The sequence below is a fragment of the Nipponia nippon genome, unplaced genomic scaffold (genome assembly GCF_047370975.1).
Source record: "Nipponia nippon isolate SJK-2023a ecotype South Korea unplaced genomic scaffold, ASM4737097v1 scaffold_5, whole genome shotgun sequence".
NCBI classification, from domain to species: Eukaryota; Metazoa; Chordata; class Aves; order Pelecaniformes; family Threskiornithidae; genus Nipponia; species Nipponia nippon.
In genome coordinates, this window is record NW_028262369.1 from 30935220 (window position 1) to 30961491 (window position 26272).

At 53.9% G+C, this 26272-nt stretch overlaps 1 protein-coding gene across 3 annotated transcripts in view; it reads left to right on the forward strand.

The window, feature by feature from the left end:
• PIK3R3 (phosphoinositide-3-kinase regulatory subunit 3) overlaps window positions 1–26272 on the forward strand; it is an 84825-nt gene that overhangs the window by 29308 nt on the left and 29245 nt on the right. Inside the window, exon 1 of one of the 3 annotated variants that reach the window (XM_009468148.2) lies at window positions 20527–20714. The exons of the other annotated variants lie outside the window; for them this stretch is intronic. Within the exon in view, the coding sequence (XP_009466423.1) occupies window positions 20609–20714 (106 nt within the window). The 5' untranslated portion in view covers window positions 20527–20608. Of the gene's footprint in view, window positions 1–20526; window positions 20715–26272 lie in introns of those variants that run through there. 3 annotated transcript variants of the gene reach the window in all.

Genomic DNA, 26272 nt, shown 5'->3' on the forward strand with positions numbered 1-26272 from the left:
GGATGGCGCTTCCCCTCCCTGGGGAGCTGGTGCCGGCGCCTCGCTCTTCCCACTTGCCAGCTCTGAGGAAGACCAAGAAGCTTGAATTACTTTTTTCCAAGAAGGGTGGATTTGGTTTGCAGAAAGATAAGGGCTGGGGAGCAGTTGTTCTGCGTTGCTGAGTCTTTTGCCATCTGGAACAGCTTTTGGTTTCCTTCTGGATGCCTCTTCCACAGCCTATGTCAGCAGGGCTGGGAGAGGGGTGACGGCATCACTCGGACCCCTGAGGAGGGGAAGGGCAAGGAGATGGAGCTGGGGGGACGCATGGGTCTGTCCCGGTGTGCTCTCTTTGCAGGGGTGGGGGAAAGTCAGACCGGGCAAGTGGAGAGCTGGTTTAGGGAAGGGCTTGGAACAAACCCCACTGTGCCGGTCGTGGAAGTCCCCCACTCAGCCTTTCCATGGGACATGGCTGCTCTGCCTGAGCTGCTGCCTGCCCGTCCCCTCGCCGGGGTGGTGGCCGTGACCTCCTGCAGCTGCCGCTTCTCATGCCGCGTCCTCCAGCCCAGGGTGAGGAAAGCCTCATCTTCTCCATCCTCCCTCTTTCCCTCCTGGGGAGAAAAGTAAAAGCAAAGAAGTCAACGCCAGGGCTGGATCGCCCAGGGTCTAAAGGGGGGAGAGCTCTCCCCAAGGCAGGGGCACTGCTATCCCCAGCCCCCCAGGTGAGGTCTCCAGTGTCTAGTAAGGGGTTGTGCTCCTGCAGCTACTTTGTCCTCGGGGAGGTTATAAAAAGCATCTCCCAGTGCTCCTGCTGCCTGTTCCCATGGAAGCTGGGGGAGAACTGGGTCTCTTGGGCACAGCACTCCTCCCAGCTGGAAAACACCCTGCAGAGCTCTGCCAGGGGATGGATGTCAGCTCCCATGGCCCCAGGCAGCTCTGAGATGGTTGTGCCTGTGCCACATGTTGGGGTCCCCTGGTCCCCACCGGCTGCTCGGTGGCTCTGTACCAAATGGTTCCTACGTGGTGGCTTTGATTTGGTGTCCCCGTGGCTGACACCTGGTTTGGGGTTACACTGCTGCTGCCCAGGCAGCCTGTACTGTCCTGAGCATCCAGCGCTTGAAACCACAACCTCTCGGTGAGCATCCTCCCTGGAGAGGCTGCTCTCTGCAATTAATCCAGGCATGGTTTATGCTAACGACTCTCCCCACTTTAAATTATAAATGGCCTTTGGCATGTGTGCACACAAACACACGTGCACGCGCAGAGATCCTTTAAGGCCATCATTAGCTGTAATTAGCGGGATCTGTCACTCATCTTTGGCAGTTAACGATGAGCCCTGAGTCAGAGGAATCCAGCAGCAGATAAAATAAACACGATTTCAAACAGTTTGGAAATAACAAGCCCTCATTAATCAGACAAGCCCCAAAGGGAAACGCTTGGAAAAGCAGCGGCTTCTTTGCTGTTGCCAAGAGCGGGGCTGGGTGGGCTCCGTGCCGGCCCCCCTGTCCCACCCCATCCCCAAACCCCCCTCTCCAGCAGGAGTGGGTAGCAGGATGCTTTCTCACTCTGCTGACTTCATGGCAGGGCTGAGGTGTCAGAGCCAGTCAGCTCGAGCAAGAGGCTTGAAAACTGGTAAAACCCACCCAGAAGGGCTCCTGCACGACCCCTCTCAGGGTGAAAGCAGCCAAGGCAGGATCTGGCCCCGAGGTACGGGTGGGGGCGATGCCGGTGCCCCACGGCGGGAGCAGGGGCTCAGCTCTGGGTGCAGATGAAGCAGCTGTGGGGCAGCACATCCCACAGCCACCGCTCAGCCAAGACGTGAAAGGCTGCACACTAAGGGTGCGTGGAAGGCAGCGGGAGCATCCCCAGGATCTGGCCACACAGGGCAGAGCAGGATTTGGGGAAGGGGCTGGTACAAGGGACGTTTCCAGGGAGCAGGGGGAGCTGGGGAGGTTTCTAGCTGTCACAGCTGCAGCTAAATCACAGCAAATAGGAGGGGAATGGGGCACACAAGGCTGGATTATATTACAAAGGAGCAGTCCATCATGGGGTATTTAAAATAATCCGCTTAGATGCACAGTAGCAGATTTGGAGTGCTAAGGGAATTGAAGGCGCTGTGGCTTTGCAAGGCTGGATGAGATCTAGTTAAGATGCCACTTAGGACAGTACATCCCATCCTGCCTCAATGCCCCAGGGGACAGGCACATGGCACCCGCAGCCCCTGCAAGGCCACCCTCACCCTGCCGGGGAAGCACCCAAGGTGACACTGGCCACATCCGTCGGGATGGGTGACAATGTCCTGTGGTGTCTCTCTGGGACAGGCAGCAGGTTTGGGTGGTGCCAGCCCCAGAGCATGGAGCCACAGGCTGGATTAGGTGCAGGGCAGGGGATTCCCACGAGGGGCCAAGACTGAGGAGGGTGAAGGAGGTGTAACTGGTGCTCAGGGTCCGGGGCACACTAGTGTAACTCAGTGGCACCTTTGTGCCGAAGCCAGCCGCCTGGCAAAACAGCTCAGGCCAGGGGATGCCCAGGAGGGAGCTGCACCCGTGCTGCCGAGGGATGGGAACCTCCTCTAAGGGCATCCATGTGGCATTTGCAGCTCAGCCGGGGCTGGGGACCCAGCATGAGGTCCCCGGTGGGCTGGGACAGGGTGTCACAAGGGGCTGCATGGGTCTTTTGGTACCTGCTTTGTGGGGGGAGCTAGGGCTGGGGCTGCTCTGAGGATGGGTGGCCCCAGCAGCAGGGATGCCAGCCAGGCTACTCTGCCCCTGCATGGGCTTGCAAGCCCCACAGCATGGCTGGTGGCTGCAGAGGGGAGTGGCTCCTAATGCCACGAGCTAGGGGGTCCTCTGCTGGGGTCTGGGGCCAGCCTGGGGTCTGCGGGGTAGGAGCGTGGGTTGTCTGAGCATCCCTGAGCATCCTCACACTGCTCCTCTGAGCTGGGCTGAAAGCTCAGTCCTAGGGAAGCCAGCTCAGCCTGAGATAGGGATTTCATCCCAGAGACTTCATCCCAGGCAGGCATTCCCCCAGAAGAGCATCCTTCCAGGAGCAGATGATTTCCACCTTCCACCTCCAGGCTCCTCTTATCCCAAGGGGTTCAGTCCACAGTGGCCGTGCAGAGCCAGACCCAGCAGCAGCCTCTCGGAGCTGGGCAGCATTGCCGGACATGACCCCAGCATGGAGCTAGCCATCACGCTGCCCATCCCTTTGCTCCCAGGGAGGGCAAGGCTCAGGAACATGCCCACAAAATCCAAGCCCGCATGTCAGATTAGGCCATGGGACTGCCTGCCCCTCTCCTTGCCCTTAACCTGTGTCCTCTGTGCCCCCCGACCCCACTGCAGTGCCATGCTCAACGTGAGGGCTCACTCCTGCAGGTTTAACCACTGTCCCCAGCTCCCCTGAGCATTAATCCAAGGGAGGATTAAGGTTAACAAGCTCCTGGAGCCACCCAGCCCTCATGCCTCCCAGGATGGACCACTCTGTCCTGGTCCCAGAGAGGGCACGGTGCCCTGCTCTCCCCCTGGGACCTGCTGCTGTCCCCGTGAGCCCCCCACCCTCTCCTCCGCCAGCATGCATCTCACCGGTGTTGCACAGCACGTGTTCGCCTCTTCCCAAATTGGGGCCCACAGGCCACCCCTGGGGCTTTGGGGTCTTCCAAGCCTCTGTGAGCATCTTCCCCCTGCTGCATGCAAGCCCTGGGGTGGCGACCAGGGCAGGTATTAGCTTCTCCCCCGACTTCTCCCCTGTCCCTGGGCACTGTGCTTCGCATCGCTCGTTCCTAGATAGCTCTGGGTTCGTGACAACTAGTTTAAATGCCTGGAAAATACCTTAATGCCTGGTAAGCCCCTGATCCCTGCCTGCCTCGTGCTCCCCGCGAGAGCCCCCACCCTGGCCATAATCCCTGGGGAGAGGTCATCTGCGCACCCTCCAGCCCTGGGGACAAGGGACCCTCTCCAGGGCACCCACGCGCTCTTGGGGCCAGCGTGCGTGTGCTGGTTAGCCTTGCCCAGGGAGTCCTCTGTCACCTACAGGGGACAGTGGGGACAGGGCCCCCAGCGATGCTCCTGCAATGGGGTGGGATGGCCAGGGCAGGGAGGGTCACAGGTGTAGCTGCCACCCTCCTGCACCCGCCTTAGTGCCACCAGCTCCGGAATAGGGTTTTTTAGAGAGAACCAGATAACTGTTACCTATTTTTATATAGTTATGATTTTTTTTTTAATTTCTGTTTTGGATTCCTATATGCTTCACAGTGAGCAGAGCCCCCAGCCTCCCAGTCCCTGTCCCCCCCAACCCCTGCCCCATCCCATCCAGGGGGGCTCCCCAGGGCATGGAAATGGAGGAACCCCCAGCTTGTGGGGTGAAAGAGGGCCCTGGCTCTGCCCCCAGCCCCATTTCCCCAACACTGGGAGCTTCTGCTGCCTTCACCTGCCCTGACCCGTGGCCCCGTGAGCTGTAATCCTCCTCCTGCTGCACCCACAGGATCAGAGGCTGCCAGCGCCAAACCCATCCCAGAGAGAAGAGGGCACCGGGGGGTGGTAATACAGTCTAATGATACCCTGGGGAGAGGAGGAGGAAGGGTGACAGGCTCTCCCCAAACTCTTGGGTCTCTAAATAGGCCAAAGGAAAAATCCCGGTTTGCAGAAGTGTCTCCTATATTTATAAGAAGCAAAGACAATGCTGGGATAGAGGCTGAGCTGAGCTTTTAACCAGCCAGATTACACTTAGCAGGAGCATTTACCTCTGCCTCTAATCCGCCTCCCACAAAGACTTGCTAACTCCTTCCCGGATTTAACTGGAAGGCTTGAACTCTTTCCGCAGAGGAGAGGGTTAAGCCCGAGCTGGTGCTGGAGGGCTGCAGGGGCCAGGGTCAGCGTTCCCCCCGCAGGCACATTGGGTTTGGGCTGGATATTTTAGCCCCAGACTCAATTTTTTCTGGCAAGCCAATCCCGTAGGCAGGACGGGCAGGAGAGGGGCCAGCGCCGGGAGTCCCTCGGTCCCTAGGAGCTCGGTGCTGGTGGCTTCAAAGAGCCTATGCAGAGCAAAAATTTGGACATTTTCAAGCAAAAATCACTGCTGCGTAAATGCAGAGCAGAAGCGAGAGCTCTGAAGGAGCCACCTGGCAGGCGCAGCCCCTCTTGTTTTCAGCTGGATTTCTTGCAAGAACAGAAAACATCCGCAGCCGGTGCTGAGTGGCTGGGGCAGGCAAGGGGGGAGGTTGCTGCAGGACAAAGCCACGCTCCCAACACCCATGGCCGGTGTCCCCTGACACCCCCACCCCACCTCAGAGCAGCCACATCCTCGATTGCCTGTGCTGGGTCAGGCCCATCGGTCCTCAGAGCCCAGGGCACTGACGCTGGCTGTCGGGCACTGGCACCACAGCTGCGTGCAAGCAGGATCTGGCCCTTTATGAGTATTGCCTCGCGGGATGCTTCGCCTCCACGCCAGGCAGGGGAGAGACAAAAATGCCAGCCCTTGGCCCCGCAGCACACCTCTATGGCACCCCACAACACAGTGACCCTGCACCACTGCCAGGGGCCGTGGTGGGGATTTTGGGATTTCGGTGGGAGGATTTGGGGCAGGGGGACAGGGATGTGGCACGCGCTGACGTCACCAAGCTGGCCGGTGTCCGGCAGCACGCGGCTCCAGCAGCGCTGCCGGCACAAGCGTCTCTGCAGCATAGCCCACCGGTACAATCCACCGTCAAAGACAGCTTCAGCTGGGAGAGGGGCCAGGAGAAGGGCTGGAGCGGCTGCTGGTGCTGGCGTGAGCTCGGCTCTGCTCCGCAGGACCCAGCCCAAAGGGCTGCCCACCCTCAGTCTCGCCCCGTGCTGCCAGCACTAAGCCCCGAGTGCCAGCTTTGCAGGCTGAGGCGGGAAGGAAGCGTGAGCTGAGAGAGCAGAGCCAGGGCTGAAACCTCCCCTGACTTCTGGGAACAGAGCAGTATCGGAAATTTCCTTCCTGGCACGGCTGCACGGGAGGGGACGGCGAGTCCCCTCGGCCAGACCTTGCACAGTCTCCCTCCATCCGGCAGCACCTCCCGGGGTGTGGGGGGGCGCGAGCCTCCGTCACAGCCCAGGCCAGGGTGACATGGATGGCCACCGCGCCGCCACAGCTGCGCCGCCACTGCCCCAGCCCCGGCTCCTCGCACAAAGGCTGGAAGCCGGGAGCAGCCAGGGGGTTTCCCGGCTCGGCCGCAGGTGCCCCAGGGCTGAGCCAGCTGCCAGCCAGCAGCACCCAGCCCAGACTCTGCGTGCGTTTGCTGAGCTGCTCAAGCAGTTTCTGCCATGGTCGGGGCTTTCCCTGCCTTTCCTCTGCTGGCACAGCCAGCTGCCCCAGTGTGACCGCACTGGAACCAGTGTGTGGGGCTGGGGGGTCCGCTGAGCATGGCAGCAGCTGTAGCTTCTCTGTCTGGGGTTAATGTTCACAGCATCGCCATCAAGCGTTACGCTGGGTGGCAGAAAGCACCTGGCAAGAGAAAATCCACCTCACTTGTTTCTGAACTTGGCACTGGGACCTGCGCTGGGCTGAGGGCACCAGGCTGCAGCCAGCAGCAGCGGGGCAGCTGGCCACAGTGGCCCTGGCTGTGGCCGGAGCCACGGCTGCGCCGGCAAGGCAGGACATTGTCCTCCAGTGGTTCCCGGCCCCACCGAGAGGTTTTCTGCCCTTTGGGATGTGTCTTGGGGCAAATGGCTGCTCTGGCTACAAGACCCCAGCAGGGACCATGTGCGTAGGGCTGGGGTGATAGGCGGTGGTCCCCTCTGGTGGCATGCTCTGGCCTCTTCCATGTCACCTTCCAGAAATCACCTGAAATCCTATGTCAAAGGTGCCCCTAGCACCTTGAAGGCATCTAGGCAGGTTTCAGGCCCACCTCCTACGTTCACTCCCGTGGTAGGTGAGCTCTACAAATGCCACCAGGTGCATGAGGACACTCTGCAACCAGCTCCAGGGTGGGATGGGGGTTGTTGCTGGAGAACAAGAAAGTGTGATTTGGTCACCAAAGTTTCTGGGTGATGAAGATACGTCCTCTTGGGACTGTGGCCTTCCTCGTCAAAGCACAGGGCTCCTGCCTCTGCCGCACTTCATTAGCTGCTACCTGGCACGGGGCTGAGCACTGATGCCCATGGGCAGTGGTGGGTCCCTCCTACCTGAACCCACGCAGAGTCTCTGAATATCAGAAACTCCGGCTGTGCTCTGCCATCCTCGCCAGCTGCCGGCTCCCCAGAAATCCCCTCCCAGGGGAAAAAAACTCCTGAATTTCCCCTTAGAAACCAACAGTGCTGTACGCTGGGGTGGCGGGGACAGGGGGGGCATTGCTGGACCACACATCAGAAGAGCCAGCCAGATTTCCTTCCTCACTGTCAGCCCCGAATTCACGGTGACCTAGCCTTGGTGTGAGCGGAAAATTAGCCATCCCTAATGACAAGCTCCATGGCCATGCCACAGTATCCCATCCCTGCAGCAGCATCCTCCCTCCAGCTCCTCCTCCCACGCACCCAGCCCCAGGTGAATGCGCCTCAAGGGGTCTGGCACACAGACTGGGGGGGGGAGGGCTCTGACCGGGGGCAAAATGGTTGCGTTTCAAGGCTATGAGGTGGCAAGAGGATCTGCACCATCAGGCTGCAAAGAGCAGCACCTGGCTATGGAGAAAAGCACGTTTGCAGGCAGGAGGGGAGTATCCCATGCCCAGCCATGGGATCCCCCCATGCACACCCTGCTCCCCTGCCCAGCCCTGGCAGGGCTGGCGCCTGTGGATGCAGCTCCACAGGATCCAGAAGGGGCCAGGGACCTCAGAAATGGGGAGAATTGGCCCCGGCTGGGGCTTTCCAGCCAGTGTGGAGGCGGGCGAGCAGGGTCCGGTGTGTGTGCAATGTGTGCATATATGTGTGTTACACACACCCAGGAGCCCGACCCACGTTTCGCCACTTGTATTCCTCACCTGCTGCCTCCCTAACAAGCAGCCCACCAAATTTCAATGCCTTCTCCTGAACAAACAGCAGCAACCTCTGGGAAATGCTTTTCCTGCAGGCTGGGGGCTGGGGCAGGCGGGCAGGGCTGCTCCCCTCCTCCAGCCTGCCAGGCAAGGGGCCAGCTTGGCTCCCGCGGCCCTTTCTGCAGGCAGGGCTGGTATGTTCACCACAAGCTATAGATGGCCCGGCTGCCGCTTACAGTAAATCTGAGTAAGTTGTTTTGGGCAGAGCATTTGAAGTCCCGCAGGCAGCAAACCAGCCGTATCCTACTGGCACAATCATCTGTCGCAGGCGTCTCCCGTTTCCAGCACACCTCTTGGCTTTCCCAGCACTGACCCGCCGCGTGTCAGCCTCCGTCATCAGTGCAAAGCCGCTTTCCCAGGGCTTTCCCACCCTCCCGGAGGCAGCTGATGTCTCGGGGAGAGAAGCTACGTCTGCCATCACCCGCCCCTTGCTTTGGCCCCAGGTGTGCAGGGAAGCCGGCAGGGAAGGATGCTGGGGCACTTGGTGCTTGCCAGCACGGTCCCACAAACCGCTGCCCGGCCACCCTCTTGCTGCTTCTTTCTCCCATCACTGCCCTCCGGCCATCGGCTGCAATCTCCAGCGGAGGGGCTGGGGGATTTTTCTGCTTTCTTGGGTGAATGTGAAATCTTTGCCCCTGCGGTGGCCAGCGGATGAATGTGGAGCACCACTCAAGCTTTTCTTTAAGGGCTTAAGTGGGATTTACATGGTGAAGATGCCTGCTCCAGCCCTCTTCATGGATGGGCAACACCAAGCATTGGGAAAAGGCAAGATTTGGATTAACCAGAAGAGTTTCTCTGAACCCTCAGGATCACGTTTTGCATTTTTCTCTCCCTTACCCCCAAGGATTTTCTCCCTACCCACTTGTTAAGTGAAAACCACTGAGGGTCTCATGTCATCGGCGACTGCGAGGCTTGGGGGTGCAAGGACTGTCCCACACCTCCCTTCACATTTGCACCCCAAGTCTAGAGGAAGGTGAGGTACACACTGGCGAGAGATTCAGCCCCGTCTGTTGAATGACCAAGAAGCAGAAAGCAAGCAAGGCACTAAGTTGCCCGAGGACAGATCACCTCCCAGATGCTGAGCCCTGCAACGCCTGACCCAGCAGCCCGGGGACATTGCCCCAGAGCAGCTCTGCCAGCCCCATGGCGTCTTCTGCATTTGGCCCAACCCTTCCCAGCACGGGAAAGGATGCACAGCAGACACACGCAAGGGATTTTCCAGGGTGGGAGCTTGCTTCTAGTCTGGTTTTTCAGAAGCAGGCTGCAAGCTTGTGAATCGGAGGTATTTTTCAAGTCAGTTCCTGCAGTGGAAGTGATCAAATAATTGTTTATACACCCGTCTCGCCCAACGGCTCCTGCTCACGGAGCAGAAACTTGCTGTCAAGGCTGCTGGGATGTGGTTCCCCTGTGATGCTATGGCTTGTTTTTAAGAGGAAGATGTTGAGGCCGCAGGTGCCTTTCCAAGACAGAGCCATGCTGCAGCTGGCACATCGCTGGCCAGTCGCTGGGCCGGATTCGTGCCGCCTTTCTCTCCGTGGAGCCGCAGGAGAATTGTACCTGGCAGCAGGCTTTCCCCTGTTCCATTTGCCCAAGGGGGTGCTCCCAGCTTCTTTTCCACCCCTTGTCCTCTCCTTCCCCCTCCCACCAGTTTGCAACTCCGACAGCCCATCTGTGGCTCTCCCCACCTCCCCATGCTCCCCATGCTCAAGCAGGCATCCAGAACAACCCTGCTGCTCCAAGTGAGGATGCAGGACACTCATCCCCATGGGAAAATCAGGCTGTCCCAGCAGCAGCCTCCTCCAGCCCCCAAAGTGGCGGTGATGTGAACGTTTCTATTCAGACCAACCATTTTTTCAGGCATTTGTAACCCCTCTAATATGTTCTTCTTTTTCTCTCTCCTTTGGGGTTGGAATTATTCTGGCTTTGTGCAAAAACCAACTCTGAAGTGCTCAGGGAGTGGAAACCTCCCATTATACTTTTGAAAAATAGTATTAATCTTCCCTCTCATTTTATGAAGAGCTCTCTCTCCCCAATGGCTCAGGACCGGAGGTAGGCATTTGATGTGGAAATAGCCCTTGCTGAAAGAGCCCTTTTGATGTTTGATTTTCACAGGGCCAACTCCAAACCAACCGCAGGGGGCATCGGGTGCCAGTGGGGCTGGGCCCCAAAGGGTGCCCAGGAAGGATGCAGGGCAAAGGGGGGGTGCTCCCAGACCCTTATCCTGCCTGCCATTTCTCTGAGCAACAGGCAGGTGTTTCCAGGCTGTCAAAGACAATAAAAACAGAAGGATTTCCCTTCATGAAAACTGCCCTTGGCCTGATTCATCTCCAGGACCTAACACAGGTGCCCAGCCTGCAGTGAGTCAGAGCGATGGACGCAGCTCTCGGCCATCCGTGCTGCCTTCCCTCCGACAGCACGGTAGCACTGTGCTCTGCAGTCCCATAAGCATGGTTGTGCTGGTCCTCCCCTTGCCTTCTGCACCAGCCATGCCCTGCTCGCTGCCACTGCCCACAGCAGGAGCCCGTGGCTCTGGCTAGGAGACACTCACGCTTCCTAAGAGCAGATCTTTACCCCTTTGCCCAGGATAAGAGAGACCTGGCATCTCCCCATCAACTGCAGAGACCAGAGGGGAGTGCAAGAAGCAGAATTTGGCCTCAGCTGCAGGAATGCAATGGCAAAGAGAAGGAGAGGACACGCTGGCTGATCCCATCGCCCGCCGGGCTCCCCAGAACGCCTGTGCTGAAACCCACCACAGCAGGGAGCTGGGGCCACGGAGCCATGCTGGGAGGATGATGATGATGTGCCTGAACTCGGTGCGTGTGGAGGTGGGGGCAGGTTAGCTGGAATGCCGCAGACCCGGACAGCATCCACAGGCAACAGCATCCCCATCCTTGCTGCAGGGACACAGGGGATGGTGAAGTGGATACTCGCTTTGGGACCGAGCCACTGTCTCAAGGTGCCTCTGGTGGCAGGGAGCCTGGTCACCCATGCTCTTAGCTCCTTATTTAGTGGTTTTAGTATCCACCAACTTTGCCTCCTGTACTGCAGCAGCAACCTTTTCTCTCCTTCCCCTGCCTCTCCCCTTCCTACTGTTTTCTCTCATTTAATTCCTCAAAGCACTTTTAAGAGGCCATTCATCTGGGAGGTAGTGCCTAAAACAAAGCTGTATTGTGTATGTTTGGTCAAAGCAAGATAAGAGCTTCCAAGTAGCAGGGCAGTAAAGGTGGCTTCTTCAGGTTCTGGCAGCTCTCACAGAGCCTGCAGTGTTTGGGACGTGTTAACCCACTGGCCGGGATTTGCATAGGTACAATACCCTTCTTCACTTTCTGGCAGGTTCTTGGCCTGGGAACTGTTGTATTAAACCTTAGACCAGTATGTTGGCCTGGTAATCAGTACCGCACTATTTACTTTGTCTCTCCCCTTTTTATTTTCGGAGACAATACACATTTTATGCTTTGTCAGCAGAAGGCAGGGCGAGAGCTCACCTTTCGGGGCGTCCCACTCCTCCTGGAAGCTGCAGGCACCCAGCGCTCTGGCAGCTGCCGGCTTTGCCTACGCTCTGCAGAGAGCTCACGTCCAGCACATGTTCATGGCACTGAGAAACAAAACTTTTTACACTTTGGTCTCTACCAACTTACGTGTTGCGATAGAGACCTGGCCGCCTTTTTACCCAAAAGCTTTGTCCTCAGTAAAATCTGAAGATGTTCCAAGTTTTGTTTGATCATCAAGGAACAGAACTCCCAGACATCTGGAAATCCTGGACGTGAGCACCATGCCAGCACAGCTCAGCCCTAAGGCACGTGCTTAGCAAGACCAACACTCCTGGGAGGCAGGGCACCAGCCGCACACATGCTGCACAGTCCCTCCGTGCACAGGCAGTAAAGCTGATGCCTTCCAAATGCTCTGGATTTGTTGCACGTTCAGAGGACATCTGTGTTGCGCAGGCTGAACTTCACACTGCGGTGGCTGATCTGCCAGTGTGTGCCCACCGACAGCTACGCCACTGCAGCCGGGACTCAGTGAATCTGTGAAATGTTGGGGTTTCATGGTGATAAAGTCCCGTCTGGTGGTGCAAAGTGGCGCGGTGGTTTGCAGGGACAAGGGAGGTGCTTTCCTGCCTGTTTCTAGAGGATGCCTAGGACTCCACGAGGCAAGTGTGGCAGCGGAGACACAGAGTGAGTTCTTGGTGCCCTAAAGTCCCATCTGTCCTCCAGGAAATTAATATTCTTCTCTTGGGAACCTAGCGTTATTCAACCAAATTCCCCCTTCGGGTTTGGAAATCTTCAGCAGGGAAAGAACCTTAATGCAAAGGACAGACAAAAAAAGGTCTTAAAGAAGCTCATCTGCAAGTTGCCTTTGCTCAAGCCCTCCCTGCCCATCACCTTGGCTGCACGAGGAAGGCATCGCGTTCATGTGCTGGTTTTTAAATGATTACCCTACATAGCTCTGTTTTATTTCCCTGCTTAGCGTTCAGAGGCTGTTCTTCTTGTGCTTATTTACTGTAAAGCAAAGAAAGCCAGGGAAAATGATCTCCAAAGCAAATAGAGCCATGTTTCCATTTGGGAAAACTTAGAGGGAAAGCGCGTGTAGCTAAGCAACAATGCATGATGGTAAATGGGTCATTTTCCAAGGCATGAATTGCATGTGGATAACTGCAAGGAAAACAACCCCAGCCAACACGCTGCCGACGTTTGAATTCTTGGCCTAAGCGATTAATAAGAAATGAGATGACTTTTCAATACCCCTGAGAGCTCCCTGGGTTGTTATGGGTTTTTTTCTCCCGCTTTCGATCTCCACCCAAAACCTTGGGTGGGAGTCTCCGTTCGTGCAGCTGGGCAGAGCTCTGAGTACGGACGCGTTGCAGCAAGGTTCCCCGGACCCAAAGAGGGATGGGTCAGCTCCACCACATCCCAGGGAAAGGGACAGGGACAAGGGGGTCCCCTGGCAGGACTGGGGACCCAGCCATGAGAAACTTCCTTCTGTTTATGGCCAGAGTGAAGCCAGCGTTCACTCGTGCATCAGCACTGAAGCTTGATCTCAGCCTCCCCCCAGCAGTACCTAGGGACGGCTTTGCTCACTTATCCTCCCTGTGAAACCAGATAATCCGCGCTGCAAGAAAAGGGAGGTGTTTTCTTACCCTAGGGTAACATGTTACGGATATACGAGGGTACGAGTACTAGGATAACACTAACTATGAGATCATAAAATCATTTGGGAAGCCAGGAACAGGAGAGTTTGCTGGAAGACAAATAGGTGACGTCACGTTTGGTTGGGGGCATAACGTCTACGTCATGTAGCTGCTGCGTCATGGGCGACAGTGCCTGGCTCAGTCGCGGGTGAAGGGTCAGGGAACACTTCAGCTTTGCATCCCACAGCAGGAAAACCATTGTATTGGCGTTTGGGTTTTTTTTTCATAATAATAACAAATCTACAGAGTTCAAGCTTTGCATTTGCAGACGTGATCACTCATCTGGGCTTTTCCAGAATTCCTCCTACCGGGAATGGTGCCACCTTCAAACTGGTGCTGGCAATTCAGCCTGAAGGTCACCAAGTGGGATGGCAGCAGGGCAGGGACGAGACCTCGGTTTTCCTAGACGTGCCGTCGACTTCCTCTTCTTGCCGCTTGCATCGCTGGCTGTGCTCAAAACATACACTGCCATGTTTATGAAAAAGAAAGAGTTATTGCAGGAAGGTATTGGGATTATTTCTTTCCTCCATGAATAAAGTTCTACAGTTCCTCTTAAAATCAGACCCGAGGAATTTACAGAGTGGTTATTGTACATTCCTCAGGAAAAAAAATCTAAGCAAGTAGTTCCAGTGCATTAAAGCAGTGAATAGAGGAAGTGAAAAATATTTTAAATTCCTATACAGTGTTACATTTCAAAAATGTTCTGGTTTAGGACATCAGAATTGGGGGGGGGGGGGGGGCAGGGGGGGCGGCTTTCTTCTCTCTCTTTATTCCCCTCTGATTTCTCTGAACTTGTTACAAGTCTCCTTCCATTCTGCTCACCATTTCCAAGCGACTAAATAGAGAGAGGCCTGGAACGATGACAGAGATGCGAAGTGCACAAAGGGACCGGAGTGTGGTCCGATAATTCTGTAATTGGAGCTGCTCGAGGCGAAATTTTTTTTCAAGCTAGTGTAAATGGGGATCGCTGAAACCCTTAACAATCAGTCTGTCAGGCTGCTTCTTTAATGGATTGCTCTGTTTAACTCTCTGTGTTTGTCACTGGCAAGATGACAAGAGAAATTAGTGTACTGGAAAATATAAGGTAACTGGCAGCTCCCCAGCCCGGTTCCACGGCCCTGCAGACCCCGGGGTGCTGCAGCGCCAGAGCCCGGCTCACCGGCTGCTCTGCCGCCTCCGTGGAGGAGGAGGAGGGGAGCCTGCAGCCTCCTGCCCTTCCTAGGGGTAGGAAGACCTGCAAAAATACCCTGAGGCTCTGGGACAGACACAGTGAAGAGTGGAGGGGGGGAAAGGGGGTGCCCTCTGAGGCTGTGGGGTCCCTGAAGTGCCGTGCACAGCTGGCTGCAGGCTGCAATCGGGGTGGGGAGAGCACCTAAGCGTCCTCCTAAGGCCAAGTCGCAAACCCTTCATCAGCTGCAAACAGGCTTGTTTTCTGCTTTTACACCACGGATACTTTTTTTTTTTTAAGCGCTATGGGTTAATGTCAGTCTCCTGGGGGCGTCGGGTGTAGGGCGGGAGCACTCGCCGTTAGAGAAGATGCTTCCAGTGTGTGAGTGTGAGTGTGAGTGAGCACATGTGAGTGCATGCAAGTGTGCGCTGCTTTGGAGATGCTCCGACACCTCCATTGTTCGCAGCCAGCCTCTGAAATTTGGCAGCGAGGATGCCCCAAGGCTAGAGATGTACCTTTCGCTTTTCCCATGAAATTCCATTCTGGTTTGGCTGAGTTATAAAAAAAAAAAAGTTTGAAAATCACCATTTCCCTTCTGCTGCCTGCATTCCTCAGGAAAACTTTGGCAGCCTGTCAAAACAATAACTGAACGTGAACTTTCTAAAGAGCTGGCCCGGTGCTGTCTGCCAAAGCAGCAATTCAGCACAGCTCAGCGCGGCGTGTCCTCTCCCTCACCCCCCCCGTGCCCACCCCCTCGCACACCCATCCCCGGGCACCCTTCGGCGCAGATGTGTCCACCACGGACCCCCACAGGCAGAGCACGGGGTTGCCACACGCTGTCCAGCTGCAAAAGCCGCACATACCTCCTCTCCCCTCACAGGAGAGCAGCTTTCTGCTTCCAGCCCTAAACGTTGCTCCTGCAATTTTTGAGGCAGAAACGTCTGGAGCAGTGAGGAAAGGCCAGTCCAAACCTTGCTGAGGAAAACCTTAGGTCCAGCTGCAATAACCTACGTTGTAGACATTTATGTAAAAGATCTTATTCTTTTTTATTTTTTTTTAATGTTATTTCCTATGTTAAAAGAATGTTGTTTACAATGCAAAGCCAAGTGCTTTTAAGTTAGGAAATGCCTAATGTATGATTCCTCGCAAGCTCAACTCTGTGTCATGCGTTGTGCTACAAACGTTACGTGCATGAGCCCCGATTTCGACCTCTTTCCTTGTCGTGTGGACATGGGAGGGAAGAGGGCACGGGCTGCTCCGACAGCTGTAAATAAGACACTTCCTAACATTGAAGTGTTTCACTTGAATGTTTCTGCAGACCGCATATTATTCTTTAATACAGGTTTTTAATGCAATGTATAATTTTCAAACCAAAGCACCCGACTTGGGCACACTTGCCAGAGTTTTTCCTCACCACAGAAATGTGGCCGCATCTGGGGTGGAGCGAGGCAACTGTTTTGCAGCCTACTAGGACATAAAATGACTTTAAAGCAGAGAGGAGACAGCACAGTCCTTGTTAAAAGCACCCATTACATTTCACATGAAGGTGCAGGAGGATGCGGGGAGGGAAACTGCTGCTACTTCACCCCCGCAGGGGGTAATACTCTGGTGGCAAATGCTTTGTGGTCCTGGGGTATTTACGGGGCTCAGATTGTACAATTCAAGGGAAAGATGGTGCTTGCACCGTCCCCGTGCTGCCAGCACCGTGCTGGCTCAGGAAAACAGGATAAACCTCCGTCTTTCCCACCACCTCTTCTCCTGCCAGTAAGCCCCAGGTTTAGCTTGCAGCACACCGAGCTGAGACCCCAGAGGCAGAGTCTGAGCCAAAGCAGGCTAACCCTCCTGCCTTCCCTTGTCTCCTCATCACCAGGAGGTGCGAAACAGGCAGGAATAATCCGTTAACTAAACCAAACTGCCGCGACTGGTTGTTCTCGTGCTGTTACTTGCAAGATGCGGCTGCCCTTGTGGGAAGCTGGCCACCAATTATGGCAGATACTCCACAAATCCCGGTGTCTTGAGCAGCACAAGGCTAGTAATTTCGTGTAGCATTTACTGCCGGCCAGGGAGTCATCCTTTCCGATGTGAACAAAGCTCTACCTTCTACAAGCTCCGCTCCAGCAGGCCCTGAGCTTGTGCTAACAGTGAAGCTAATATTTGGATCTCGGGAGCGGCCAGGAGTCTCCAGCCTGCCCCAAAAATCTCTCATCATTTTAGTGCGTTTGGCTGGCAGCGCTGTGGATTCAGCCCCCCTCCCTCCCCCACCCCTCCAACTATAAAAGCCTGTTGTGGCCTACATTCAGCTGTCGGATATCACATTATCATGGCTCGGCAAAGAGGAAACCAAGGAGTTTGGCACAAATGGCTTTTCTGTGTTCAGCCTGTTCCAGCGCGGGTCCGTTCGGCTCCTCCTGAAGCACATGGAAGCGTTCAAAACTTCAATATTTAATCCTGCCTTGAAATGCAAATTGTCAGATCCAAGGAAATGAAAGCGAGCGAATGCAGGGCCATCAATGTGGGGACACCAGGGAGGCAGCAGACGCTGTGCTCATTTCTTGCCTTTCAGCCTTAGCGTGGGGCACCAGGACCCCTTCTCGAGCACCGTGCCCCCCCTGCTCAAGCATTGTCATTATCGCCATTATTTTATTTCCGTGTTTCCATGTAGCTTTTCCTGACTTGGGGTGATATAGTGCTCAGCCAGACCTCGAGCATCCCTGAGCGCTCGGCGTGCTCCCAGTTTTGTTTCTGTTCTCCGAGGGCACTGCCGTGGCGCTGGATGCTTAGACTTTGTGCCTGTGGAGGAGAGACGCACAGGCAGAGGGGATTTTGCAGTGTGTAAGGCAGCACATGTGCCTCCCTCTCCCCCCTCGGCACGCACATGCACACAACCATTCGCCCCTATTGCAAGGCAGGCAGTGTGGTAGGAAAAGGGAGCGCCCCATGCATGCGTGTTGGGAGCCAAGTAATCCTGGATATATTATATGCAGAGTTTTGAGAAATAAAAACACATTAATATTCTGTTCTCTCAAGGCATTATCCTACTGTTTACCATTACACACAATCCTTTGCCTTAAATTGCATCTTTGATTAAAGCAGCAATGAGAGAAACCAGTGCTAATAACAAATGTATTCTGCTTTAAATCACTAAAGTGAAAACATCAATAAGCTGTAACCATCAGTGCCGCCATGAAAATGAAGGCAACCACCATGGGAAACAGCAAGGATGAAATCCACTTTGCCAGCATAAAAGCCAAGTAATTAGGTCTTATGTGGGTGGAACTTATAATGAGGTGCAGGAAGGGGGAAAATGAATTTCAACCCAAGACTGCCTCCTCCTTCTCCCCCCCCCCCCACCCCGCCAGAGCTACTAATCCAAGTTTGAGGGCTGCGGTAGGGACAGCAGCCCCATTTCTCAGCTCCACAGGGTCTGCAAAGCGGCGTCCATATTTCCACTTGCACCCACTGCCCAACCCTTGTGGGGCTGCTTTGCAGCCTGGCCCCACGCACCGTCGGTGGGCAGCGCATGGTTTGTACCCGGTACCAACTTAAATTTCACTGGGGGAGAGGGGTGTGCTTCCAAGGAGGGCATTTCACTTTGAGCAAGCTCGAGCTCATATATTGTATCAGCCCAAGAAATCTAATTTAAAAATTAGAAAAAGGAATCGTATCTGGTTATCGTGGATTAATCAGAGTTTGTGGATGGGGATATAAAATTAATTTATCTACAGTGAGTTATTTGAATCAAAGCCCTGTGCTCCTCTGCAGCTGTCCGCCCCTCAAGGAGCTCTATTACTGGAGCAACGCTGCTCTCATTTGCTTGCCCTGGAAGTTGTGATACATCAGCAAACTTCAGACCCTCTGTGCCCAGCTCTTCCCACATACTCCTACGCTGGGTACAGCCTTTCAGTTATTCAACGTTGCAGTCACCCTCCGGTTCACCTAAGCCAGGAATATGTTTTCAGGAGCTGTCTACCTAGTGCTAGAGCAGGAGAAATTATTCATAACTTACTCTTCCATGCTTTAAAGTGCAAATAAAGCAGACAACTTCAGTGCTGGGTTTTCTAACATTCCCTGACATCTCCACAGCAGATCAAGGTGCTCGTCCGTCCTTGTGCCTGCGACACTGGTTGGAAGTCTCTGGAAAGGGCTTTTCCTTCATTTCTCAACAGCTGTCATTTTGCCTTTCTGTAAGGATGCTTCGCCACGCTAAGACCGAGGCTGGCTGCCGAGCTGGCTGCATTTCTGCCTCCCGCCGCTGCTTGTGGGCTGTGGGCTTAGGCTCTGGCCATCGGGATGTAGCTGGCAGGCAGGCCGAAGTTCAGTTTTGGGTGTGTTTGCAGCTCGGATTTATCCCAAAGCTTGTGAGAGGTATCCATCCCCTTTGGTGCCTTTTCCTCTGCTTTTTTTTTCCCCCTGGTTATGTCGCTAGGAAGAGCGTTGGGTTTCCCCGAGGGTCACACTCTAGCTGGCGGACGGTTATGATGCCCTGAAACGCTCAGGTTATTATTTGGAATATGCAGCAGGCAGCCGCCAGGGACGGGCCGAAGTACGGCAGGGGAGGAGAGCCCGTGCTTCTGGCTGCAGCGGCAGGGCAGGCAGCCGGGGGGTGGTGCACGGGGGGTGTCGGCCAGCCCAGGCCCCAGCCGGGGATGGGGACAGCGGCTCTACCTGCAAAGGGCCTCCTGGGCCTGGGCCTGGGCCTGGGCCGTGACCCTCTCCCACAGACCCCATCCCCAAAGTGGGGGGCGGCCCTGGCTGGAGGGTAGCAGGTAGGCCCGGCGCTGCGGGGCACCGGCCCGCTGGCGTTCCCGCCCCGGTAGCAGTCGTGCCGGCCGCGGCGGGGGGCGCACGGCCCAGCCCGGGGCTGCCCCGGCCGGGCTGCGGGGCCCGGGGGCGCGGGGGAACGGGGGTGCCCGCGGACCCCCGGCCCCGTCCCCCCTTTCCCCCTCAGCGCTCGCCTTTCTTTGTCCCGCTTAGTAACTGGGGCGCTCAGCCAATCGCCATCGAGCCGGCCGGCTTCCCCGCCAGCTGATTGGGTGAGCCGCCCGGAGCCCTCTGCCAATCCCGGCGCTCGCTGCTGCCTCAGACAAAGACGGCAGCTCTGGCAACTGGGCTCGCCTCCCTCCGCCCCCCGCGCGTGCTCCGCGGCAGCAGCCCCTTGGCGACAGGCCAGCCGAGGGACCTACCACCTCCCCCTCTCTCCTCAGAAGGGGGGTGGCGCTAGGGAAAGGCGGCGAGAGAGGAGGCCGAAGTGGCGAAAGGGAAAAGTTAGTCAAGTGGGGAAATAGATCTTTGTTTTCTGCCACGCTTTTTTTCTGGACATATCTCGTCGGCGTGAAGAGGGACGTTTCACCCTTCTGACATTTTTGCCCACCCCCTCCTTTGCCCCGTGGAAGCGCCCGCTCGCAGGCCCCCCCCCCGTTCTCCTCGAAGGGGTTAAAAAGCCGGCGCGAAGCCCCGCCCCCGGGCCCCTCCCGTGCGGCGCCGGGGGGGCGTGGCCTCGTCCTCGGCAAGAGGCGGTTGGCGACGGTTGGGCCCCTCAGAGCCTCTTAAAATGAAAGCGAGCGGGGCCGCCAGCGCCGCAGAGAGCCCGGGGCCGCGACCTGCCGGAGCCGCCCGGGGCCGCCGCCGGAGCCGCGCAGGGCTGCCAGCTGGGCACGGCGGGCGACGCCGCCGCGGGCTGCCCGCCCAGCGCTGAGCCGAGAGCCGAGCCGGCGGGGACCGCGGGCCGAGCGGCCCCCAGCGCTGCCCGCCCCGCTTCGGGCTCCGCGCCCGCCGTTATTGTTGCCCGCCGCCCCCTCCTTTCTCCTCCGCCGGCGGAAAGAATTCATCCAGAGACCGAAAATCTCCCCTTTTTATCCGCTTCTTCCCACTCCCCGCTTTTGCGGGCGGGAGGTTTGTTTTGCTTTCAGCCCGGTGTTTTAAAAATACCCCGAAAATGGCGATTTCTAGAGAGAATTCAGGAAAGTGGCTTTTCTGTGGAAAGGTGTCTTTTTAAACAAAAAGAAGCACTCTTTATATATATAACTACCTATCTTAGTTCCTCCAGGGCAGCTGCTTGCTGAGGTGGCTTGTGTGGTGGGGTTTTTTTTAATTAAGTTTAATTTTGCGATTTTTTTTTTAATAATTTTTTTTTTTTTGCTAGAAGTATTGTTTTAGAGCGGGGTGGATTTTTCTCGGCTTTTTTTTTTTTTTTTTTTGCCTTCCCCCCCCCCCCCCCGCCTCCTTCCATTAAAAGCCGAGAAAGCCAATCTCTTATTTATAAACCTGCCGGGACTTGACCGTCGCGATGTACAACACGGTGTGGGATATGGACCGCGATGACACGGACTGGAGGGAAGTGATGATGCCCTATTCCACTGAGCTGATATTTTACATTGAAATGGACCCTCCAGGTAGGGAGCCGAAACCTGCCTGCCTGTGCACCCCTCGCAGCGGGTCGGGGCCGCCTTTCATTCCTGCCGCCTTCTCCCCTCGCCCGTCCTCCCTCCTCCTTGCAGACTTTTCCCATTTGAAAAAGGAGGGGGAATCTGCAGAGGGGAAGGGAAAAGAAAATATCTGTAGTTAAAGTTTGATACCTGCGTAAACTTTTCAGGGACTTGAACCTGCTGTCTCCTAGGCAGAAGTATTTTAATACTGTCTTTTGGGGGGTGGGAGAATAACTGCAATTTATGGTGCCTTTTGGGAGGTGGAAGGAGGCAGGAGGAGGAGAGCTGCTCGCAGCCCCTCTCCCGAGTCTCCTTTTTTTTTTTTTAAGCCTTTATTGAAAACCGTATATTTCGGCTGTATTCACTTCTAGAGGAGCGTTTTTATTAGCCTCTTCACCTGTGTGCCTTTATGTGCCTGTAACGCTTTGATGGTAGTGATTTACCTACCTCCATTCAGTTCCAGTTTAATCGCTTTTACAGTCTCCGAGACCCTTTTCTCGCCAGCTCTCTTCCAGCGTTGACAGATGAGGTGTGCGTTGTCACTGGGTTTTGGTGCTGGGGGGATAATACTTGGGAACAGGCTGGAATACGTCCCTGGAGGCACTGTTACTTTGATAACGCTTAATAACCTTGTTCCAAAGGGCTTGATGCAACTTTTTTTTTTCCCCCCATGGATTGCCAGTGCTGAAAATGAAGAAATGCGTTGTCCTTTGCTTGCCTGAAGTTTTTAGATGGGACAGAAAGTTTCTTTTGTGTCTGAAGAATGAGGGAAGGCTTACAAGGAGAAGAGGTTGAGTCTTCCTTTGGTAATGAATTAAAGTGAGCATAAATGGGTACGGGTGAAACCGTATCTATACCTGTAAGAGTCTAACAGGCTGAGGACAGTAAGATAATTGAAGGGCCTTTATGTTCTCAGGTCTCTGATCTGTACAGCCAGAAGGTACAGTAAAATCTGCATCAAAAATCTTAGCCTGCAGAGAAATGGATAGCAAATAAGTGCTTCTAAGTGCTATCATCTTCTGTGTGGCATGTACTGTTAGACTTTCGAAATGTGCTTTTCAATCTGTGCTTGAATCGTGGCTTGTATCCCCAAGTGTGGTTTAGTCTCTTTGTTTCAGCACAGTGAGCTCTTTTTTTCTCTCCTTAGGTATGTGGTACATTAATTAAAAGAGGAGGAGGTGATCATCCTGAGATTTTTGGATCTCAGGGACTTGTACTCACTTCCTCTGGTAACTGATGCTTTAAAAATTGGACAGATCTCTCAGACAATACTGGCCACTACTCTTTAAATTCTTGCATAGCTGACACTACCTATTTTTAGCTGGTACTCCTGAAAGCATAAACTTCAGTCAAATCTGTTTGCTTCTGTGAATTTCAGAGAGTATCTTTCTTGTAAATGTTTTTGATTTTAACTGTTCATGAGGTTAGTATTTGTATTTGCTTGCATGGACCGAACAAAAACCCGAGTTCCATTGTAGGTGACTTAAAACAATTGGTGTGGGGTTTTTTATTAAAAAAAAAAAAAAATAAAGCCCCTTGAATGGCTTAGTGCAAGGAGGCTGCTAAAAGGGGCTGGCCTAACTGAACTGGTCAGAAAAAACTTTCCAGTATCTCTGCAGGAATTTGGCCACGCAGCCTTATGAAGTTTACATTAAGAAGCAGCGCTTCTGTCATGGGTAATGCCAATGTTTCCATCGTTGAAGCCCTGTTGTCAGGGATCAAGGCTCTGCATGGTCCAAACACCAGTTAGCAAGAGGAATTAATGTTACATGCTGATCCCTGAAGTCTTCAGTAACTTTTATCTTTCGTATTTTTAAACTAGAAAAGCCAGAGCTGGAAATGATGCATGGGATGATCCCCATGTGTATGTCCTGATTTCATAGGACTATAACTTTTAAATTGTAGGGGGAGGGAGGGAGAGTATGGTGGAGGTGGTCTGCTTTTTCCTCATCCAGAGGTGGGGTGGGAAAGCATCTTCTGGTCTGGGATGATAGGTCATCCCTAAGGGGAGTGTGGAGGAATTTATTTGGAAGACTTAAACACTCAGCATGCCTTGGGATAAAGTCACTGCATTTGCACCCGGTAACAACCACAACTCCATTTGGCCCGCTTCCAACAAAAATTTGTGAAGGTTTTCAGTATAGCATTCCCCCGCGCGCTGGCTAGAGTTCCTGAGCAGCTGAATGGTGGCAATATGTTTTCTCAGCAGCGTACAAACTAACAATATGCAGCGAGTGTCCCCGCTGCCAAAGGAGGCAGCACGGGCTTTTGTTCACAGAACTTGCGTGAAGAGATCCCTGGTTGGTCTTTATGCTGCAGGACTGGTCATCTACTGATAGTGGGAGCCGAGTGTCTCAAATCACGCATGACTGCTCGATTACATTTTAGTGCATCTAAACTTCAGGCAGAAGACAAAAGCAAGGTGAACATAATGTGCGGTGTCACTCGTAACCTCTAAGTCAAGGGTGGGGATACTGTTTCTTGTTAAGGGCCCGTAGACCTTTAATTTATCTTGGCAGGCTGTCTTAATACCCACCTTAGCGTTGCCCAATAATAATGCAGAAATAAAATCCTGTGATGGCAGGCAGCCTGCAGCGCAGCCGTAGCTTCTGTCAGGCTTCAGTGCACCTGCACCAGCTTATCAGTGTGCTCGCATTTTCTGTCCGGGGTTGTAGGTGTAAATGGATGCTCAGAGCAGGTCCTGAAGCCTCTCTGCTAGAAAGCTTGCTCAAAAGTTCAATAATAATAATGAAGTTGATGCCTATCTCACGCAGGAGTTTTTTTCCAACTCTGGCAGAGGCAGGGTCAGGCAACAAGGGATTGCTAGCTTTCTGCTAGCTTTTAATCCATTCTAAACATAGGAGTGGGACAGTTTTCCTAAATAGAGCAGTGGAACTAGGGATTCAGTTCTGCCAGCCTTGCAAAGCATGCATTACAGCAGTACAACTAATACAGGAGCAACAGTGGTGACAAGTAGCAGGCTGACTCCTGTTACCTAATTTTTTTGTTTGCGAACAGAGAAGGACTTGTGGGTGATGTGATGGTTGGAGGCTGTCCTGGGCATAGCGATCACAAAAGGATAGAGTTTTCCATTCTTGGAGAAGTAAGGAGGGGGATCAGCAGAACTGCTGCCTTGGACTTTTGGGGGGCAGTCTTTGGCCTGTTTAGGAGCCTGGTTGACAGAGTCCCTTGGGAGGCAGTCCTGAAGGGCAGAGGAGTCCAGGAAAGCTGGACATCCTTCAAGAAGGAAATCTTACAGGTGCAGGCTGTCCCCATGTGCTGAAAGATAAGCCGGTGGGGAAGAAGACCAGCCTGGCTGAACAGAGAGCTTTGGCTGGAACTCAGGGGCAAAAAAGGAGAGTTTACGACTTTTGGAAGAAGGGGCAGGCAACTCAGGAGGACTACAAGGATGTTGTGAGGTTATGCAGGGAGAAAACTAGAAGGGCCAAAGCCCAGCTAGAACTTAATCCGGCTACTGCTGTAAAAGACAATTAAAAAAATGTTTCTATAAATACATTAACAACAAAAGGAGGGCTAAGGAGAATCTCCATCTTTTATTGGATATGGAGGGAAACATAGTGACAAAGGATGAGGAAAAGGCTGAGGTACTTTAATGCCTTCTTTACCTCACCATTTATTAGTCAGACCAGTTGTCCTCTGGGTACCCAGCCCCCTGAGCTGGAAGACAGGGATGGGGAGCAGAATGAAGCCCCCATAATCCAACGGGAAATGGTTAGTGACCTGTTACACCACTTAGACATGCACAAGTCTATGGGGCTGGATGGGATCCACCCAAGGGTACTGAGGGAGCTGGTGGAAGTGCTCATTACCAAGCCACTTTCCATCATCTATCAGCAGTCCTGGCTAACTGGGGAGGTCCCAGTTGACTGGAGGTTAGCAAATGTGACGCCCATCTACAAGAAAGGCCGGAAGGAGGATCTGGGGAACTAGAGGTCTGTCTGACCTTGGTGCTGGGGAAGGTTATGGAGTAGATCATCCTGAGTGCCATCATGCGGCACATACAGGACAACCAGGTGATCAGGTCCAGTCAGCATGGGTTTATGAAAGGCAGGTCCTGCTTGACTAACCTGATCTCCTTCTATGACAAGGTGACCTGCTTAGTGGATGAGGGAAAGGCTGTGGAAATTGTTTACCTAGACTTTAGTAAAGCCTTTGACACAGTTTCCCACAGCATTCTCCTGGAGGAACTGGCTGCTCGTGGCTTGGACAGGCATATTCTTCGCTGGATAAAAAACTGGCTGGATGGCCAGGCCCAAAGACCTGTGGTGAATGGAGTTAAATCCAGTTGGTGGCCAGTTACAAGCGGTGTTCCCCAGGGCTCAGTAGTGGGGCCAGTTCTGTTTAATATCTTTACCAATGATCTGGACAAGGGGATCGAGTGCATCCTCAGTCAGTTTGCAGATGACACCAAGTTGGGTGGGAGTGTTGTCTGCTGGAGGCCGCACCTCGAATACTGTGTTCAGTTTGGGCCCCTCACTACAAGAAGGACATCGAGGTGCTGGAGCATGTCCAGAGAAGGGCAGCGAAGCCGGTGAAGGGTCTAGAGCACAAGTCTTATGAGGAGCGGCTGAGGGAGCTGGGGCTGTTTAGCCTGGAGAAGAGGAGGCTGAGGGGAGACCTTATTGCTCTCTACAACTACCTGAAAGGAGGCTGGGTGTAGGTCTCTTCTGCCAAGTAACAAATGATAGGACAAGAGGAAACGGCCTCAAGCTGCGCCAGGGGAGGTTTAGCTTGGATATTAGGAAAAATTTCTTCACCGAAAGGGTAGTCAGGCCCTGGAACAGGCTGCCCAAGGAAGTGGTTGAGTCCCCATCCCTGGAGATATTTAAAAGATGGGTGGATGTGGTGCTTAGGGACATGGTTTAGTGGTAGACTTGGCAGTGCTAGGTTAATGGTTGGACTTGATGATCTCAAAGGTCTTTTCCAACCTAAACAATTCTATGATTATATAATGCTTTTCCCTTCTACTTGCATGGCTTTTGGTCTAATAAAATGTATCGCTGGCATAAGGTAGGATCTATATGTGGCAAATAATACTAGGTGCAACTAAATAACTTTCAGTGTCTAAAGACAAAACTGGAACCATCAGTTGCATATAGCTAACATAGTAGCTTCTAAACTTTCTAATCAGGGTCAATTTAGAGTGTGATGGCCATAGCAGCATCATATGCTGGTTCTGGCATTAGGAAACTGGCTGTCAGGGGTTCACTTGCATGTTTGTTCTTGCTGTGGGTCTTGCTGTCTGAAAAGACAAGGAAATAGGCTACTGGATTGAGTTTAGTTTTTATTTAACAACATCTGTTCAGGTCTGCAGAAAGTTGTTACTGCCGTAAGTTAATTTTTTGAACGGAGGATGTTGAATTGACTGCAAAAGTTGTCAGAGTACCTATGTATTGCCTCACTTCTAATAAGTAGGACTAAGTAATGTCTTTCCCTCTGTAGATCTGGGATATATTATCAGTTATGTTGATGATAAAATGTGTAATCACTGAATACATTTTGTC